At 38.2% G+C, this 20,912-nt stretch overlaps 1 protein-coding gene across 1 annotated transcript in view; it reads right to left on the bottom strand.

Moving 5' to 3' along the window:
- Window positions 1-273: 273 nt before the first annotated feature.
- The window catches only part of LOC117196875 (teneurin-1-like), a 284,497-nt gene continuing 263,858 nt past the window's right edge, over window positions 274-20,912 (bottom strand). Inside the window, exons 3-4 of the mRNA XM_049704538.1 lie at window positions 1,253-1,513; window positions 274-488 (exon numbers count right to left, since the gene is read on the bottom strand). Coding sequence (XP_049560495.1) covers window positions 274-488; window positions 1,253-1,513 — 476 coding nt within the window. The remainder of the gene's footprint in view (window positions 489-1,252; window positions 1,514-20,912) is intronic.

The following is a 20,912-nucleotide window of genomic DNA, read 5'->3' on the forward strand; positions in this document are numbered from 1 at the left end:
AATGTCTTTGAAATACAGGAGAGCCTCTATCACCCCATTTCACATAAATTTGTTCGTTATTTTTCCTGTTTGACAGTTGAAGCCCCAAAACTGTAGGGACTAGTCCAAGGTCCCCCAACTTCCATCCTATTGCTGCTTCACTTACATGAATATGCACGACATAGATCAAATATGTTCCCTTCTCACTTCCACACTTCACCTCCTCTACACTCTTCGCCTAAGTCAACAATACATACATACATGAATGAAAATAAACCTAAAATATCAAGACCCTCAAGGATATTTGGTGATAGGATATTTAGTGATATTACAAATGTCATTCCTGATTATATCCTTGTGGCCAATGTCTCCTACAGGCTGAAGGAGGCAGAGGAGGATAGAATAGAAAAAGCTGCAGGTACAGGGCTGTTGGCTACCTCTCTGACACCTGAGAAAATACTCATTAGCCACTGCTAACAGACCAGGCTTTGTGGTCATGGTGATGGGACCTATGAAATTTAGACAAACAGAATGAGGAGGAGATTAGATTAATGTGTTTAATAAGCAGTAATGTGATTTTTATGAAAGGACTTTGTTCTTCGGTAGGGACAGAAAAGCAGACAACAAAATAAATTAACCTCTTCCCAACAAATCAAAATGACAAAACTTTTCCATTTCTAAAAGTTGTAAGAAAATAATATATAACTACAATTTAATGACACTGCTGTTACTACTTATTGTCTGGCAAATGGCTGATGTTCACCTTCTGTTTTTTTTTTAATCATTTCAGTCCAATCTGGTTAATTTGCCTTTCTCTGTACACTTGACAGGTTAATCTGAATCAGAATACAGAGCACATACATAATAAGCTTGCTATACAGCTGTTCGTCTCATTGTTCATATATCGATACAAAGCCAAAATACATGACATGAGTACTTCTAAAATAAATATCACTAGTATTGCACTGGAAAATAAAGATGAAAATGAAAGGTGAGTAATGAATAAGACATGCACAATATTACTGACTCTATGAGATTTATTTCCTTCGGGGGAATCACCAGAAATAAAAAGTACTTCATCTATTATTGTAAATGAATGTGTCTATTTGCCAGATACTTAGGTACATGCCTTGTCCATGGGACCCTGCTAACCTGCATCTCCATTCTGCAGACAAAATGAAGGGTAGGCAGACATAGGGAAGGAAAACAAATCAAAGGCTAAAACCTGCATCCTCTCTGGGTTTTATGTAAACAATACAGATAGCTCTATTACCATTCTCTCCATCAGACTTCCTTTCATGGTCAGTGTCAGTCAAGGACAATGCGGAGTTGGCCCGGCTGGACAAACAGGAACTATGCTCTGACTTCATCCCCCTTATCCACATTCTCAGCGCATGGTCAGGTGAGGCAGCACCTTCTGTCTCCGTGTCCACATCAGATCCCATCTCTAGCTGGTAGCCATGCCGAGAAACACTGTGCATGTCTGTCTGGTAGCCAGAGCACAGAGTGTGAGGGGTTTCACAAAATTCCATCTCTGAGAAGACACAAAGTTCAGAGAAAAGGTTTATAAACATACAGAAATACCTGGTAAAATTCGACCTTTTTGTCCTTATGTCCCTCTCCCCCATTGCTAGTATTTATGTGTTTTTGCCAAGTTAGAATTCTGGTCTTTATATTTATGGTAGCTAGGATTCTGTGCTTATTTTGCACTTCTGTAGCTTAAAATTATGCTCCTGTTGATTCTTACAAGGTTCTGGAAAAAGCATGCCCAAAATAGCTTTATACCTACAATTTTAGGTTGCACAAATGTAATGAAATAAGTGAGTGCAGGGGAGTATAAAGTGTAGAGAGCTGTCCTTTAAAAGATATTTCTCTTCTAGGAAGAATATATATGATCTGCAGAGCACACCTATGCTTAAAATATTAAAATTATTGGCTTTTCTAAGTATTTAATATACCTTAGGGTTAAGAAGAAATAATTCAATGTGAAAACTCTGAGGAAAAAACATTAAGTATACTTTTTGAAAGTATTTTTCCTAAAACACATTAGTCTAAACTCTAAAATTATGAGTATTTAATATCACTACTTTCCATTGTCTCCAAAGAAGTATGAGGCTGACTTTATGCTAATTATTGTTTCATTCATTCTTTCAAGAAATACATAAAAAAACTTTCAATCGTATATTGCACCTCAGCAATGCTTCAAGGCTTGGATTCTCCCCCCAGTTCCCCCTAAGCCTTAGAATCATAAAATGTTTAAGGTCTTAGAGATGCTGTAATGAATCCCTTCTGCTTACAGTTGAGGAAAATGAAGTCCACAGGGTAGATGTCACTTGTCCATAGCCAATGTTAGATAGCAACAGAGCCCCTTTTCCTAAAACACTTATCTGGGCATGGTGCCTGCTAAACACCAAGGAAGCCCCATCAACTTACTGCATGAATATCAGGCATTCATTCAGTCTTACAGTCAATTTTGCATTCAATTATGGCAAGGTGTCAAAAGGGGGAAAAGATGCTTTAACAGACCTTAATAAGTTAATGAAAAATGACCACATGCCAAGACATATCATCTGAAATGTCCATGTAATACTTAGATAAGGTAATCCGGGGATGTTGTACACTATATAGGATTTTCTCAGACTGACATCAGAGACAGGGTATGTCATTTGGCCAGGAAGAAGCTTAACTGAGCGCATCTAATCCTTAGCACATATCAATAAAATGCAAACCCTAAAATGAATTTAATTCTTTGAATACAGAAAGTGCTAGAATTTAGACTGACCGTATACTAGAAAGAAGAGTACAGAATACAAATATATTTTTAATAGCAATTTTTGTGACATGTAATTGCCAAACAAGGGTTTAACAAATCATATCTTAATGCTTATTCAACAGCCATTAGGTACCCAGCACTGTGTTCTGTGAAACAGGTATTACAGGTAAATAAAGCTACTATATTTTATTACGAAAAGTCAATTATAAATTCTGTCAGGGTTATATGTCACTGTTGAGGATGTTACTTATGATTTCTGTGATGAATGTCTTTTTCAAAAATAAATTTATTTATTTTTATTTATTTTTGGCTGTGTTGGGTCTTCATTGCTGCGCGCGGGCTTTCTCTAGTTGCGGCGAGCGGGGGCTACTCTTTGTTGTGGTGCACGGGCTTCTCATTGTGGTGGCTTATCTTGTTGCGGAGCACGGGCTCTAGGTTTGCGGGCTTCAGCAGTTGTGGCACGCGGGCTTCAGTAGTTGTGGCTCGTGGGCTCTAGAGCGCAGGCTCAGTAGTTGTGGTGCACGGGCTTAGTTGCTCCGCGGCATGTGGGATCTTCCCGAACCAGGGATAGAACCCGTGTTCCCTGCACTGGCAGGCAGATTCTTAACCACTGTGCCACCAGGGAAGTCCTGTGATGAATGTCTTTAAGAGTAATTCTATTTTTCTACCAAAATTGTCTAAATTCTATAGGAGTGATGCTTAAGAAACGGCATGGTTTCCACTTGTCAAACATAAAACCTTATGAAACTGTGCTTGACATAAGGCTAAAAGTAAAAATCCATTTTGCCCAATATAAATCTTAGTGATCTAGAATATGGGATTGGTTAATATTCATGCGTCTTAATTTCACAAAGTTTCATTATCCAATCCTACTGTGCAGTTGTTGCTACAGCAACCTCATCATGAATCTGTCAGCTTGGAGCTGTAGGAAAGGAATTTTATATAGGCCTGCATTCACTTCTTTCATTCCCCTAGACCAGTGGGTCCCAAACTTTGGCATGCTTCAGAATCACCTGGAAGGCGTGTCAAAACACAGACTGCTGGGCCTGACTTCCCCACGCCCCCAGTTTCAGTGTCTGATTCAGCTGGTCTGCAGTTGGGCCAGAGGATCTGCATTTCTAACAAGTTCCCAGGTAAGGCCTATGCTATTTGTCCAGGGACTTTGAAAACTTTGAAAACTGCTTCTCTAGAGATTTCTCTGAAATCAGCGGGAGCCAGGAAAAGGGGAGAAGTGAGAGAGCAACCTTACTGTGGCATTACCAAAGATTTTTCAACAACAGCTCAAATTCTATTTGGAGACACAAGCAAGAAAGTGTTTGAACTGAATTACTGTGAACTGCTGCCCCCCCCCAACCCCCCATTTATTTGCCATGGATTCAGGGCACTAATTAGGAAATTTACTTTAGGAATTAAGTTTACTTTAGGAATATTTAGGAAATAAATTTACAGACTTGCATTTATTTTCACTCATACGATGGCATATGAGATGAGACTTTCCAAAGATTTTAATATGAGCATCTGAGTCATAGTAAAGACATTCATTGGAAAAGGATGAGCAAATAAAAATAAATACATGGCTAACCTGTCATTTCAGATAATAACAGAGAAGTTTTTAAAAATAACCACTGATGGATGTAAGCACAATCCCTCTTTGTTAAAGAGATTTGTTTCCCATTCAAAAAGAAACTTGAACGTGGATTTGTTCCCTTCTAAGGAAATGTGGTGTAACACGATAAAAAAATTACATAATATTTCTATTGGAACTATGATTTGAATACAAAAAGACTAAACCCCACATTCTCTTAGATACAGTCAGATAAAAGTACACTGCCTTGCCGATAAATAACTTTTGAATGAAACAATGCAAGTAAGTTATCAGTTGTTCATTTTTTAATGATAAAGAAAGAAATTAATAAATAAATAAGGAAAGAAAGAAAAGGAAAAGTTTCACTTATTTACAGTAAGTGTTATTCATTGAACAGCCTCGCTTCTCATTCTTGAAATCAATGTTACCATTGTAAATTATTTCCTTAAATACACAAATGTCTTGGTGGTGTTCAAAATTCCCACAGGATGCATTTTCTATAAAGCATTTACAAAGCACCATAAGTGGATGTTTTTAGCCTTGCACATATAACCTTGTTACCTAAAATGCTACAGATTCCCTAGAGAAGATAAAGTTCAATGGATTTATTATAGATCTATTCTTACCAAAAAGCTAGTCACAAGAGAAATATAAGTACAATCTTAGAATATCTAGGATTTAAATGGACAGACTGGAAACATGAGAAACTACATTTCAGGAGTAAACAGACACAGATGTTGCCAAGTGAATGATGTATGTGGGCCTTACAAACATGTATTTAATTCTTATTGTAAGGAAAACCTATTTTGCAGCCTTGTAGGAAACAAAATCTGAGCAAATTAATAAAGAGTTGAAATCCAGTTTTTAAAATGGGCAAAAGATTTGAAGAGATCCTTCACAAAAAAAGATACAGGAATGACCAATAAATGAATGAAACGATGCTCAACCTCATTAGTTATTAGGAAAGTGCAAACTAAAACCACAATGAGATACAACTACAGACCTACCAGAACGGCTAAAAAATTCTGATCACACCAACTGTGGAGCAACTACATACACGGCTGGTAAGAAAGTAGAATGGTACAACCACTGTGGAAAACACTTTGGCAGTTCCGTAAAAAGGTGAAGCTAAATTTAACAGGAGAGCAAGGCACTTCTGGTCATTTATCACGGAGAAATAAAAATTTCTGTCCACACAAAAATCTGTACGAGGTTGTTCAAAAGGTTTACTCACTAACAGCTAAAAATTAAAAACAACCCAAGTGTCCATGAATAGCTGAAATGATAAATCATCTGTGGTATATGCACACTATGGAATACTACTCAGTCAAAAAAAATGAACTATTGATATATAACAAGATGCATGGACCTCAAAATAAATGAGTGAAAAAAGACCAACAGAATGTGTATGTAATGCATGCTTCCATTTAAATAAAGTTCTAGAAAATGCAAACCAACCTATAGTGACAGAAAGTAAATCAATGGTTATCTGGGGAAGACAATAAGGGAGAAATGGAGAACAAAGGGGCACAAGGAAACCTTTGGGACGATCTAAATATCTGCTATCTTGACTATGGCAATAGTTACACATGTGTATACATACCAAAGTTTATCATATTGTACACTTTGAGTATGTGTAGTTTATTGTACTTCAATTATACCTCTACAATTGTTTTTTTAGTGGATTGTACCCCACCAGATAGTAAGAGAGTGGAGTTAAGCATCTCTGAGCCAGAAGGAGGCCCTGCTTTTTTCCTCCTAGTGGAAGAAAGCACATGCAATATGAACAAAAAGGTAGTCAAAATTCTGTTTTGCTTATTTATAAGTCAAGAGGCAATCAAGGCTAAGTGACTCATGATTTCTCACTGATCCTCTAGGGAGCACGTTTTTCCTAGGAACATTATTGAAAACCATTTTTCGAAAATCAGTTTTAGGGGGGAAACTGAAGATGAAACTGATCACTGGTAGCTTTCAGCAGCTAAGGGAACATTCTGTAGTTGGAAATCATGTGACTAGATTGAGTGGATTGGCACGAAGGATCACTTTAGGCCTCTACTAATGCCAATAATTTAATAATTTTTAAAAATTCTATGAAGTGCTGAATAAAATGAACTATTGTATATTCTCTCTGAATCTAGGGATTGATCTTCAGGTGTTCAGCCTGGAGAAGTCATTTATCAGAACTTGAAAGGGAAAGTAATACTTATATCAGCATTTTTCTAGAACTTCTGAGTTTCTGATGAGCTCAAGACTTTATTTTTCTTTAAATTCTACCCATCCACACTTCCTCTTAAAATGGAGCTTTAAGTCATCACACTCCAAATAAATAACTGGAGGCCAAAAAGCATGGTATATCTTAGCCATGACCTGAGTGATTTGGAATATAACTTCCAAAGAGTGTAGTCCATTTCCAAAATAAGAAAGAGGGAGAGGGGATAAAATTATTAGCTTTAATTACTGTAATTCATAACAAGACTTACAGACTATATGCAAAGACAGCTGTTATTAATTAGCCATGCAGTTTTTGGGTAAGTCATTTAATATCTTGGAGCCTCAGTTTTCTCATTTGCAAAATGTTCAGGTCCAACTAGAAACAAATCTCTAGGTGACCTCCCTTGACCTCTATAAATTTCTGTAATTATAACTTAAGCCTGTTATGGAAAAATGTGGAATGGTTAATATTTTCAAATTGGAATGGGAAAAGAACTAGTGGTTTTATGAGTCAAGGTGCTATTCATACTTCCACTGTGAAAGATAATCAGTCATATTAGCTAAATAAGACCTTGTGTCATGATTACAAGTCTTGCTATGTTAAAGTACTGATACAACCTAGGTAATCCATTGTGAATTGCAAGATTATTAATAAACCGAGTACATAAAATATATCATGTAAAAAGTCTACTTAATAAATAGTTCCTCATCAAACATGAAATTATCAGTTTATAAACATGGCTATTACAAACTGTACTCTATGGCATAGTGAATAAAAATTCACACAATTAAAAATACTACAGGGTTTCCCTGGTGGCGCAGTGGTTGAGAATCTGCCTGCCAATGCAGAGGACACGGGTTCGAGCCCTGGTCTGGGAAGATCCCACACGCCGCGGAGCAACTAGGCCTGTGAGCCACAACTACTGAGCCTGCGCGTCTGGAGCCTGTGCTCCGCAACAAGAGAGGCCACGATAGTGAGAGGCCCGTGCACCGCAATGAAGAGTGGTCCCCGCTTGCCACAACTAGAGAAAGCCCTCGCACAGAAACGAAGATCCAACATAGCCAAAAATAAATAAACAAATTTTAAAAAAATACTACAGACCCACTAATAATTCATTACTGGCTCTAGGGAAAAATACAATGAGTTATTACAGTCTTAAGCAAGAAATACAAAGGAAGGAATGAAGGGAGGAAGGAAGGAAGGAAGGAAGGAAGGAAGGAGCGGAGGGAGGGAGGAAGGAAGGAGCAACACTACACAGGAGGCAGATAATTTTCACAACTGGCTACCATTTTATATTTCTCAGTTTGGGGGCTTTGAAGGGGAAATGATATCAAATTGTCAAACAAATCAGTTCATCTAAGTTTACTTAAACACACCTCTGCTGAACATCCACTCAATTTCAAGTCAAGAAAACAAAACAAAATAGACTTCTCTGATTTCCCCTAGTCTTAGAAAATTAGCCCAATTTAATTTTCTCTTCTCTTCTGTTACTTTGTGAAAAAGGTGTATCAAATGCACAGTACTGTACTAGGCACTGAGCAGAGTGAGTTAACAGGACCATGTCACGTCCTTTGGCTAGTATCACAGAGAGCCTTTTTAAAGGTCCAAATGACAACAGAGTATTAAAGGCACACCACCCAGACCTGACCTTTGTTTTTGTGCTCAGGGATCATCAGCCTTTTCTGGGGCACCAGAGTGAGAGATGGAGTGCTCCCACATGCAAGTCTGGAGCCTGTGGATATCAGATGACTTAAATAACTAAGCTTCCTGAAGCCTAATCTCCCCCCTCACAGTTCCAAATGCACCCATTATTTCGGTACTCAGGACCTACCAATTTTGCCTTATTTAATTTTCAAGATTTCCCCATCTGTCAGTATAGTGAAAAGTAAGGCAAAAAATCTGGTAGAGTTAAAAGCCCGAAGTATAAACATTCATCCTTTGTGACCGATATTGGCTAACTGGAGCCATCCCAGAACATAGTTAAAAGACTATGTTAATGTAAAAAAAAGATGCTCTCAAAAGTATAGTGATTTGTACACACTGCTATATTTAAAATGGATAACCAACAAGGACCTACTGTATAGCACAGGGAACTCTGCTCGATATTCTGTAATAACCTAAATGGGAAAAGAATTTGAAAAAGAATAGATACATGTATATGTATAACTGAATCACTTTGTTGTACACCTGAAACTAACACAACACTGTTAATCAACTGTACTCCAATATAAAATAAACAGTTAAAAAAAAGTATACTGATTTGCAAATCTGTAAAAATGGCTCAAACCAGAGAAGGACACAGAATTATAGCATAAAGTCAAAAGGAAGGGAGATGAGATAGGAACCTAGAAGAAATCAAAAGGGACTCCAATCTTATTTAGAAAAAGATGAAAATATCCTTCAGCAATCTAAGGAAGGAAGGAAATTTGATGTGGGAATAAACAACTTCTATTTATTTCCTTGAACTAATATTCATCTTAGTGCAGGGTCCAGCTTAGACTGTCCTCACATAAGATGGGAGAATTTGCTCTGAAGCTAACTCAGACAGCAGTTACCACTACAATAAAAAAAGGTGAGGCCTGCTCTACAGCCTTCATAACAAGAGTCTGGAAAAATAATCAAGGACTAGAAAAGATGGTGGGAGGTCCTGGACTTCAACAGAAATTTAGATCAATGAGAACCTGTGCATGTTCTCTTTATTTCAACATTTCAAATGAGACTGAGACTTCCTGGCCTAAATGAGAGATTTTCAGGGCTACTGAACACTGAAAATGCATGATGTTCAATGGCCCTAAAAATTTCTCATTTCTTACCTGTGCTGGTCCAATTTTCTGGCTGTTCATATCACTTTGGAGCCTGAATCTTTATTGACCACTATGGTCTTCCATGTATACTTCCATATTTTCATTATGTTCACAAAGTATGTGAAGCTGTTTGTTTAATGTATGTATTTGTATGTGTACGTGTGTGTGTTAAACTGCATTAATGTGCAGCACAATTTCATCTAGAGAAGTGAGAACAGTGAGCTAAAGAGTTAGATGCCCACTAAAAACACTTGAGAGTGCTTCAAACACATACTCTTAAAAGCAAACAATGTGACTTCTACAACATTCTACCCTAATCTGTAAGCATTTATTTTGTGATGATTCAGTAAAGATGTCAAGGTAGAACTGTGCACCAGAGTCACTGTCCACAAAGAACTACTGAATAAACTACATTCTGCTCCATTAGGGGATTCCTGTTAACCATCTTTCAAAGATGACCTATTTATTTGTGCCTCAGTATCTTTGGACATGTTGTGTCAACCACCTGGAATATGGCCCTCTGATTTTTCACCAATCTAATTCCTAATATCCAGTTTGGGTCAGTACCTTCACAAAGTATTCTCTGACTTTCTTCTCCCTCCTCCTAATAATCTCATCCTTCCTTATAGCATTTCTATTCTTTACTACATGGCTTTAAGTCTGATTTTATATTTTTTTCTCTATATGTATATCATCTGTATTACCTCCTGAATCAGACCTCCGGATCCTAGAGTTTTCTAAACTTTTTGGTATCTCTCAAAATCAAATGAGATAATTTCTGCAAAGTGTTGTATGATCTATGAAGGAACATATAAATATAAGGTAGTATTGCCATCCCTTCCAGCCTTAGAATAATTCTAGGCAAGGAGTGAGCATGAAATACCAAAGTTTTAAAGTCAGTACTTAATATGAAACCACTCTTGAAAGGGTTAAGTTCTTGAATCCAATTCTGACACATATGAGATGGTTTTACTTAACATAAAACAATGCCTACCACTGCAAATTGAAAAATTGCTATTTTGGTAAATTAGCTATGCATTTTGACTGATGCACCACAAATGTGGCAGAAAGAGAAAGACAGCAACACACTGGCTGTGGATTTAGGGAAAAAATCCAATTTATAGCAATATTAAACTAATGGGGAACAAGCTCTCTGTACCATCTTCTGACTGAGATAGTCTCACCAAGGAAGCTGTCCTCACTATTCTTTTTGGCTTAAAGAATTGGGAAACTAATTCCTATTAAAATTCTTCAAAATATACCCTAGGGTATAGAACTGGGAGGGCTTTGATCAAACCAGCCACAAAGCCTTGGTAGAAGACGATCTCTCAGCTGACTTGAGTCAAAACTTCTCTTGTCCTTCTTACCCATTGGTTCCATCCCATATACCAGATAGAAATTACCATCTTGGCAAATTTGTAGAGTGTCCTGGACTAAATAGGTGGCTCCTCTGAGAGACTCTGTTTTCATGAACTCAGAGAATGTGTCTTTTTTTTTTTTCCCCAGAGATAGAAGAAACTTTCCAAACGGGCAAAAGTTGTAGAAAGAACTTTTAGGATACTCATCAGGGACTTCTGAATTTGAATTCAGTTTAGAGAAAAACGTTAAATTCTGGAGAAGAATTCCACTTCCAGTCAAGATAGGGTGACAGGGACGAAATTTCTCCTCATGCCTGAAACAGCAGCAACAAAAACCAGACAAAATATATGTAACAATGGTTTTCAGACATTGGGCAAAAAAGGACGGTAATCCCTGAGATGTCGGAAACAAATGGGATGAGCCCTATGAGTGCGCCAGCTTACTGCCTGCAAAGAGTTTCCAGGCCTTAGCACAGGGGAGGGAGACTGTAGGGGAGCCTGGCAGTCTCTCTGAGTTGTGGAGACGGACCTGGTAGTCTGGGAAAGCCAAGACAGCTAGAGTTAGCAGTACAGAGTACCAAAGAGGAGAGAGCTGCAGAGAAAGAAAATTCCAGAGATCTGCAGAGGGTCCCCCTGGATGTTCACCGGGTCCGGAACAGCACATGGATGCAAGGAAACACTTGAGACTGGAGAAAGAACCATCTGAAAGGATTAAAGGAAGCAACTTTGAATCTGAAACAGGGCTGCAAATCTGAAACAGGACTGCCAATAGTCCCTGTTCTCAACCAGAGTGAAAAACCTCATAATTCATGAGCACTGAGTAGAGTACGCAAAAAGGGTTTTGCATTCCTATACCTATTATTGAACTTTGTTTTGGTGTGTGGTCCATACTTGGCAACGGTTTTACCCTTTTGGGTCTTGCTATTAAGCTTTGTTAGGTGGGTGGAGTGCAACGTTTGCTCTAGGGCTAATTAGACCTTCACGTGTTATCAAGTTAAACATACACCTACCATATGATCTAACTATTTACCCAAGAGAAATGAAATCGTGTGTCCATACAAAGACTTGTACATAAACAACAGTTTTATTTGTAATAGCCAGAAGTTGGAAATAGCTCAAATAGCCATCAACAGGTGAATAACTGTAAACTCTCATATATCCATACAATGGACTACTGTTGAGCCATAAAAAGGAATGAACTATTGATACATACAAAAACATGGGTAAATATCAAGCTATGCTGGATTTTTTTTAAAGGGTCAAAAAGTCCATTTATGTAAAACTCTAGAAAATGCAAACTAATCTACAGAAAGCAGATCCCAGGTTGCCTGGGAGTGGAGTAGGTTGGGAGTGGTAGAGGAAAAAGCATTACAGAGTGGCAAGAGGAAACTTTGGGGTGTTATGGATATGCTCACTATGATGATTGTGGTGATGTTTTCATGGGTCAAAATTTGCCAAATTGCACACTATAAATATGTACAGTTTACTGTATATTAATTATACCTTAATAAGCAAGTTTTTAGAAAATGGAGAAGAATGTTTTGTTTGCCTAATTCAAATGTCACAATTGAACACTGGGAGCAGTGAAACAAAGTAACATAATTGATAAGACTGAAAAACCAATCTGTGTTCACAAACCGCCATGAATGAGGGAAATGACAGGTGAATTTCTCTTGACTTGTCTGCCATTTTGCCTTCATTATGGTGAAATCAGAAGGGCTTCGATTCTGGACACTAAAATTCCTGAATGCTTTGATTGTTAGACTGATGCAAACATGATCAACAAATTAGGTATGATCCTAATGTGGCAGGAAGGATTCATGGGCCAATCTGAGCTCAGCGATAAAGTACTGTGACAGATCAGGTGGACTCAATACCAGTGACACACATTTGCCATTCCTACCTTAACAGGCTAGTTGCCTTTGTTTTAGTCTACAGCTATAGATTTCTCACATAATTCTGGCTAACTGTTCTGTTCAAATGCATGTTATTTGTTTCAAAGAAGACTTAGATGAGAGGAAATGGTTAACTCAGTGCAAATGCAGCCCTAACCTTCAAAAGCTATCTCTCACTAATGGGAGGTTAGTAATGTCCCCTTTGTTTACCACTAATTTCTACAAGGGCTCTTTAGTAGCATAGTGTATATATAGTCAATTGTAGAATAGGTTATTACACAGAAACAGTAGCACAGTAGTCAAATAACTCTAGTAATCAGGGCCAGTCTTGACCTCATTCTAAAGTACAGTTCAACTGAACTGTATATTCTAATAATAGAATTATTTTTGAGAGTTGTGTTTACATTACAATCCTACCTGTACAAACCTATATTTAGAAAGAAAGGCCATTCTCTATTTGCTGTGGAAATTGAGATACTAATCTACCTCATTTACCAGGAAATTCATTTGTAACTGACAAAGGACAAGGTTTTAGACTTAAACACTTTGACTAGTAATTCTGATTTCAAAGCACACATTCTCCAGTCCTAGGGCACAAGCGGATGGAACTCAAGCTACCAAGGAACATGCAGGGGGATTTTTTTGCTTTTTTTTTTTTTTTTATGTATTGAAAAAAAAGTACATCTGAGGCAGGAGGACCCTAGGCTGATACTCCAAGATAAAGATAATGGCAGGAGCAAGGAGGAACTGAGTCCTGCTTGGATAAAAGATAAAGAGACCACATATTTCTCCTTCTTGAGGTCAAGGAGACCTCCCAGACTACACATGCACAGGAAGCTCCTCAGAGGTCAGAGAAGGGAGGGGGCGCCAGACCATAATATGTTTGGTCTATTTTCCAGAAACCCTTGGAATCCATCTGGCTAAAAGATGTGTGCACACACAGGGGAGGGCCCTGACTGAGACCAAATATGGACACAGAGCCTGGCAAAGCAAGATGATTGGCCAGAGGAAACCCGGAAGAATTGCCTCCATATAAGTGATTTAAACTACCACAAAGGTGTGACTCTTTCTCTGAGCCTGCCCATGTGTGTCTATCCACACGTGCTTTTTTCCACCTAGTAAACACTTTACTTGTTTCACTACTTTCCGTCTTTCTGTTGAAATTCCTTTCTCCAAAGTAGACGAGCCAGGGCCTTGTAACCAGCCACTGGCCCTCGTGGTCTAGTGGCTAGGATTCAGCGTTCTCACTGCCGCAGCCTGGCTTCAGTCACTGGCCCTCGTGGTCTAGTGGCTAGGATTCAGCGCTCTCACTGCCGCAGCCTGGCTTCAGTCACTGGTCGGGGAACTGAGATGCTGCTTCAAGCCGCTGCAGGCCGAGGCCACCAAGATCACATCCAGATGTAAATTTAGCACCTTCAATGTACCAGGTCCCAAGACATACATTATTTTATATAATTCTCACAGTATGCCCTGTGAGAAAGGTTATTATTATCCCTATCATTTAAATAGAGCAACTGAGGCTCAAAGAGAGTTTATGTAAATTGTCCAAGGCCACATAGATACCAAGTGGCAAAGCCAACTTGGAACAATTTTATCACTGAGTCCTAATCACCTTATACAGCATATGAAGTTATAAGTAGCACATTCGAATTCACAGCCTAGTTTTCCTCTTTTGTACAGTGTGCATGTGGCTCATGCTAGAACTTCCTGCTTCTCGCCTTCCCAGGTTTCATTCACCTCGCTGCCGTTTCCATCTGGATTTTCACAGCTAGCCGCCAAAATACTTTGAGGGATATGGCAGCTGGGAGGCAATGAGCATTTCCTTTGTCACTGACAGTATGAAAAAGAGATCCTTAAACTATGCATATATAAGCTCATTGCTCTTATAAGAGTTTAATATATTTTTATACCTTTTGAAGTATTATTTCACTTTGTACAAATTCTTATGGATTCACTTCATCACCATCATGGCACTTTTAAGTCACTGAAAGTAACAGTGATATTTTAGAGCATATTCCAGGCTTCCAGACAACACAAACAACATCTGTGTCTACAGGCGGACAAATAAAACGCTGGCCTCTCCTGTGTTTAGATCCCTAGCTCACAGCAGCTGCCTTGAGTTTTGAAATTATTTAACATTAACAAAATTGAGAGGAATATTATTCATTGGGAAATGCGTGTTGGAGTATTACTTCAACACATGATCACCCCTCCAGAGGAGACAATCAGATCAAAATTGGGGGCATTTCCTGTTTACAAGGTAGCATTACCATTTCAAGCTAAATAGATTGAGGCTAAATCTGTGATCTACGTTCAGAACTTTACATGTATTACAGCATTCAGAGAATGGCTTTGAGTTCAAAATATTCCAGTTTCTGATTAAATGTTGAGGAAGTTTCTCTTTATTTTAAATTTATCAAGGAGGTATGAAATTAGAAAAAGGCATGCTTCTCTTTAGCTATCATTTAGTGCTAACACTGCAGGCGATTTCTACAGAATGTGTTTTCCAAAACCTCTTAAAGCTAGAAAGCAAATACAAACAGCAACAATAACATTAATGCTTTTGAACTGGAAATTCATATGGCCCAATTCCTTATTAACGTTGCTCTAAATATTTAACCCAAACAAGCAAACGAACATTTCAGGCACTTAAAATACAATGGTCAATCTATATACATGAATGCAACTGTGTTCATTTTACAGATTTTGGAAAGATGTTCGGGTGAATCAGTCTATGAGAATTGCCCAACGACATTAATGATATAAGGACAGATATAATATGAGTCTACATAATGCCTGAACAGTTGACTCCATTCAGTCCCCAAATCATCACCTTGAGGGAAAAAAAATCAACCTACACAAACAGCCAAAGAGAGATTTGATGTTGTATTGACAAAACATCTGCTTGGTTGAATACTCACTTACGACATAGTCACTGGCTCTTTCAGTGGTTCCAAGGTTTGTCCTAGATATGATTCTAAGGCAGGTCTGTTCCTTTTGTCCACCCACTTGCCCGTTAGCCTCTCTGACTCCATATCCAGCATCCATTATTTTTATTGTGTCACCTCCTTGCCTAGAACTTTAACTCCATCTGTTTATTCTCTTTCTTTTTCAACTGTTCCTTTGTGTGGCCAGTTACCTCAAACCACAGCACTGTGCTAGCAAATCTGATAAATTTAAGCCAGGTTTAGTATACTTACTTTTTCCAAACTCATGCCAAATTATATATTATCATTTTTAATAGAACACTCCCACCTTTAGTTTTCATACACTCAGTTCGTAAGTTATTTAATAAGCATTTATTAAGCACCTACTGTGTGATATACACTATGATATGATCCAGGCAGATAAGAAAGAAAGGGAAAAAAGACATGTCCTCTGCCCTTGAAGGGCTGACAATCCAGTGCAGACCTGGAAATGATGACAGGACAAGGAGGTAAATGCCATGACAAATTTATGCATAAAGGACTGTGGAGCCCAAGGGATGTGAGGGACTCCTCCTGCCTGGAAGATTGAGAATGGCTTCAGAGAAGAGATGATACTTTGAGTCGCACCTTAAAAAAGGATGAATATGCCTCTGGCAAGTTAAAAAGGTGGTAAGAGCATTTCTAGCACAGAGAAAGGCAAAGGTATGTGCAAGGAAATGGTAAATTCAAAGAATAGCAAATGATTTGCTGTCTATGCTATAGGTGTATAGGTAGAGGGGCCAGTTTGCAAAGGGCCTTACTTGTCTCAAATTATATCCCATGCTGCTTACTGTGCCTTATATGTAAGGGTGTCAGAATCATTACACACAAATAATCAAATTTTAAGACATTTTCAGAAATCTATGAAGCATCCTGGAAATTCTGGAGCTCTGAGTTTTCATCCAGAATGTAAGAAAATTCATTTTTTTAAGCAAATATTTATTAACCATATAATGTGGCAGGCACTGTTCTAGGTACTAGCGAAAAAGCAACGAACAAGACAGACAAAAATCCCTGCCATCACGGAGCTCATATTCTAGTTGGAATAAATTTGTAAGAATGGTGTTCAGACCAAACTCAGTATCAGTATTACACAGATTTTCATCTGTATATTAATCTGTGTATTATTGTCTGTGTATTTCATCGGGGGGTTAATTTAAGGTCTTTCCAGAGGCTTCATTAAATTGTGTATATGAAAGCAGTGACACGGAGGAATTTAGCTTCTTGTAACACCTGAATCTACTATGTGAAAACAATGTCTTCTGTGCATCCTCCAGCAGGGAAGTTGAGGACCTCAGGAAGCTAGGCTGAGATATGCTACATTTGGCCCTGCTATATGTATTCACTTTGCTTCCAAAAATATTTTTGGCTAAATACTTGAGAGGTTAAAATAATCTTGAGTGCAGGGGAGGAAGTGAGAGGCTAGCCTGCAGTGACTGGGATTTGGTAGGGGGGAGGAAGAGAAAAATTGAATTATTCCACAGTTTATCTATAAAATGATACGTCTATCAGTGTTCTACTTCATGATATATAATCAATAAAAAAAGTACATTCTGGATAGGGTGCCCCATTTAAATACCAAATAATAGTTGCTCTAAGAATTTCAAGTCTGGGCAGGGTTATTTAAAACAGTCAATTTGTGAAGAGTTTAATTTTAGCATTAGGCTAAAATTATAGAAAGATAACTTTCACTCATCTAGGAAATCAGTTTTATTTCTTAACCTACATAAAATTCAAATGGGCCTTAGGAGAAGTGTGAAAAGAAAACTGGAAAGGCCATTTGGAATTCTAATTATTCATATATGAAATTGAAATATATATTATCTACTGGTATATTAAAAATGCAACTGGATTCCAAATTCACATTTTAATAAAAAAGCCCTTTACAATAAGAATTAGAATAATTTAAGTATAAAATTAGACTCGGCATGTAAAAGACTGGAAAAACGTTTATTATAACTTTTTTTTTTTACTACTACTATTCGTGTAAAAGAGACACTGGATTTTTATAAGCAGAGGTAGCAATTTATGTCTACTATGCACTTATATACATTCCCAACATGATTCCATACATAAATATTTCATTAATTTAAATAAGGGGAAAAAATCCACACGGCCTCCCAAGGCTCTTCATGTTAAAAAAGAAATATCCTTGTTCTCTTGGTGAGGTGACAGAAAACTACTTAGTCTTCAGAGATACATTACTGAGGGGGGTGGGGATGGGGGTGGTGACTAGGGCACCATTAAGGCAACTGGAACAAGTAATTTATAAAAAGTACCCCCTACTTGTTTAAAGAGTTAATATGCTTCTCTCCTCTAAAATGAGTGATTTCTTTTCAGTTGTTAGCAACATAAAAACCAGTACATGGCACGCACCATAAGCAATGGGTCCTCTTAATAAAAATGATTAATACGTACATATTTATGTACATATAGCCACATGTGCACACAACTCAACACATTGTGATTTCCAGCCATACCTTAACTTATGCTTTCTGAAACCCAAGAGACTGTCTCCATTAGAACATTCTCTAAAACCAGGAGCCAAGCTCCAACCAGGGATAATGAGGACAAATTGACAGCTGATCTCCACTAGATGTCACATTAAATTATGGTACCTTCTGATCCTTACCAAAATAATAACAACAACAACAGCAACAACAAACAGTTACTCTAATGCTTACCATGTGCCAAACACTATGCTATGCACTTGGCAGATAGTATGCATTTAATCCTAACAATAACTCTCTGAGAGAGGTATTAGTATTATCCTGAATTAACAAATGAGGAAACTGAGAAGAGGTTAAAATACTTGACTATAGCCACCATTGCTAGTTAGAAGTGAAGTCAAAATTCAAATCCCAGTCATTTAACACCTTTTACTTCTAACTATATACTACCTAGCAGCAGAAAGGCTATACATTCACTTTGTTACAGGTAAAATGAACTCTTACTATATGTAGAGCTAGTGGCGGTAGTGAAGCATAGTCTAATCTAACATGGTCTCCAATTTCAAGGAACATACACGTGGTAGAGTATAAAACTGGAGCCCAATGAGTGGTCCAGACAATAAGTACTAGGAGAGCAGAGAGGAGAGGAAGGTCAGAGAGAAAAATAGCTCGGTGACATCTCATGGTGGTGGTAGATTAAGCTAGGATTTAATGAATGGATAAGGTTTGAATGAGCAGAGGGAAGAGTTTAGACCCAACACTGTGCTCCAGATTTGTATATCCAACTGTTCATCTGTCATCTAACTTAGATGCTTAAAATGTACCTCAAATAAAAAGAAAATATCCAAAGCTAATATGACTATTATTGCCTCTAAATCAGATCCTCCTCTTGGCATTGCCTTTTAGTGAATGAAACCACACAATTGCAGAAGCCAGAACCCTAGGAGGCATCCCCCCATCCCCGTATTCAACACAACATCAAACCCAGTCATTGTTATCTCTTAACTATACCTTGAACCTATCCAGTTCTTTCCTTTGCCACTTTCAATAATCCCTGGCTTAGATGACTGCAGTAACCTAACTGGTCTCCTTGCTTCTAATCTTGTTCCGTTCCAATCCATTCTCTGCATAGCCACCAAAGATATGATAAAACTAACCACATCACCCCCTTTCAATACTTCATTGTAATGTTTAGGGTAAATCCCGAAGTCCTTAATATACTGTCCAAAGCCCTCTATGATGTGGCTCCCTATCTATTTCTGTAGCCTCTTACTCTCTTCCTCCAGCAACCTTGTACTTCTTCCACTTTCTCAGATGTGTCATCCTCTTCACCTCATGATATTTGTACATATCGTTCCCTCTTCTCCTTCCCATCTCTTTACTCTTTACCTGGTTAATTCCTTCTTATCTTTCAGATTTCAGCTCACTTCTTTGGCCCTTCAGCCCAGATTAGGTCCTTTTTTCTTTGTAGCACTTACCACAGTTATAATTTTTGGATTATTTACATAATTATGCAATGACTGTCTAACATGACCAGAGTGTGAATTCCTTGAGAGCAGGGACCATATCTGTCTTGATCATCATTGTATATCATTGTATATAGCCGTGTCCAAAACAACTTTTTATACAAAGAAGCATCAATACATACTTGGTGAATAAAGGATTGCATTGGGAAGGCATTCTAAGTGAAGACAGTAGCATAAGCAGACAGATGTGAATGAGGATGTCAAATCTAGGGGACTGATGATAGCGTGAGAGTGGCTTCAGCACATGGTTCTCTGCTCAGGAAATACACCAGTCTGGCTGGATTAGAGTTCATATAGAGGGTGAAAAGAAAGATAATATCATGAAGGACCTTAATTAATAAGGTAAGTATTTCAGAATTTATTCTGTAGGCAATAGAGAACAACTGAAGGCTTGAGGTGGTCCAGACATGCCTCTTGGTATCTGCTGCTCTCACAATCGCTCATGTAGTCTCCATTTCAGCCTAGAGTTTCCAAATACCTGTCCCAACCTTCAGCATCGCTAGACCAGCTGTGATTGGAAAGGTTCCTGCCCAATGGAACTGCCACATGTTTGAATGACTGGCTCACACTGATTTTCCCAGTGACCACTCTATCTGTAATCTCACTTCTTTAAGGAAACCATTCTTTTTTATCACCATTTTAGACTTGTGCTTTTGGAAAACAAGCTCCTACCTTTGTGTTGCAGTCTTAGCCACAGTGATTATTCAAGAGGTAGACAGCTGACCTAGTCTGGGACCTAGGCCAGGCCAATCCAGGCATGTCCTCAGGTTTTCTTCCTTTGCTTTTTAAATGTTTTCTGCAAATAGGCAGAAGAGGACCCTTTCCTCTTAGTCAGCTAGGTAGGTTGATGGCCCAGAGCAGTCAGCACGGTCAGATTTCCAATTTTTGTACACAATGAAGCTGACATGCAGAGAGAGCTAGGCTTAAGAAGAGGTCTTGACTGTCCTCAAGTCCATGGTTCTGGCCTGTGTTCTAGCTTTCCCTAAGACCATGTCCACCTCGTTGACTGGTTATATGAACCAAAAAAATTCTTTTCTTTTCTTAAGCTAGTTGGGGTTGGGTTTCCATCGTTGCAATCAGAGTCCTGACTACTAAAATAAAATCAGAGGAAACAGTTGTAGAGTTGGATTTAGAAAATATCTTCATGGTCAAGTCTCTGCTAATGGATGTTTGTATCTCATCCCTTAACCCCACACAGATTTACTGGCTCTTGTTTTTTGACTTGGATTTTTAACTGTCCTTGGGTGTATTCCCTGTACATCCCAGGACCAAGAGGAGAGCCTGGTCCATAATCAGTGCCTGTAAACTGTCTATTGAATTGAATTGTGGTAGATTCCTCCTGTAGAGTTTTAATTTTCTTATCT

Source organism: Orcinus orca, chromosome X, assembly GCF_937001465.1.
Source record: "Orcinus orca chromosome X, mOrcOrc1.1, whole genome shotgun sequence".
In the NCBI taxonomy this organism is placed as follows: Eukaryota; Metazoa; Chordata; class Mammalia; order Artiodactyla; family Delphinidae; genus Orcinus; species Orcinus orca.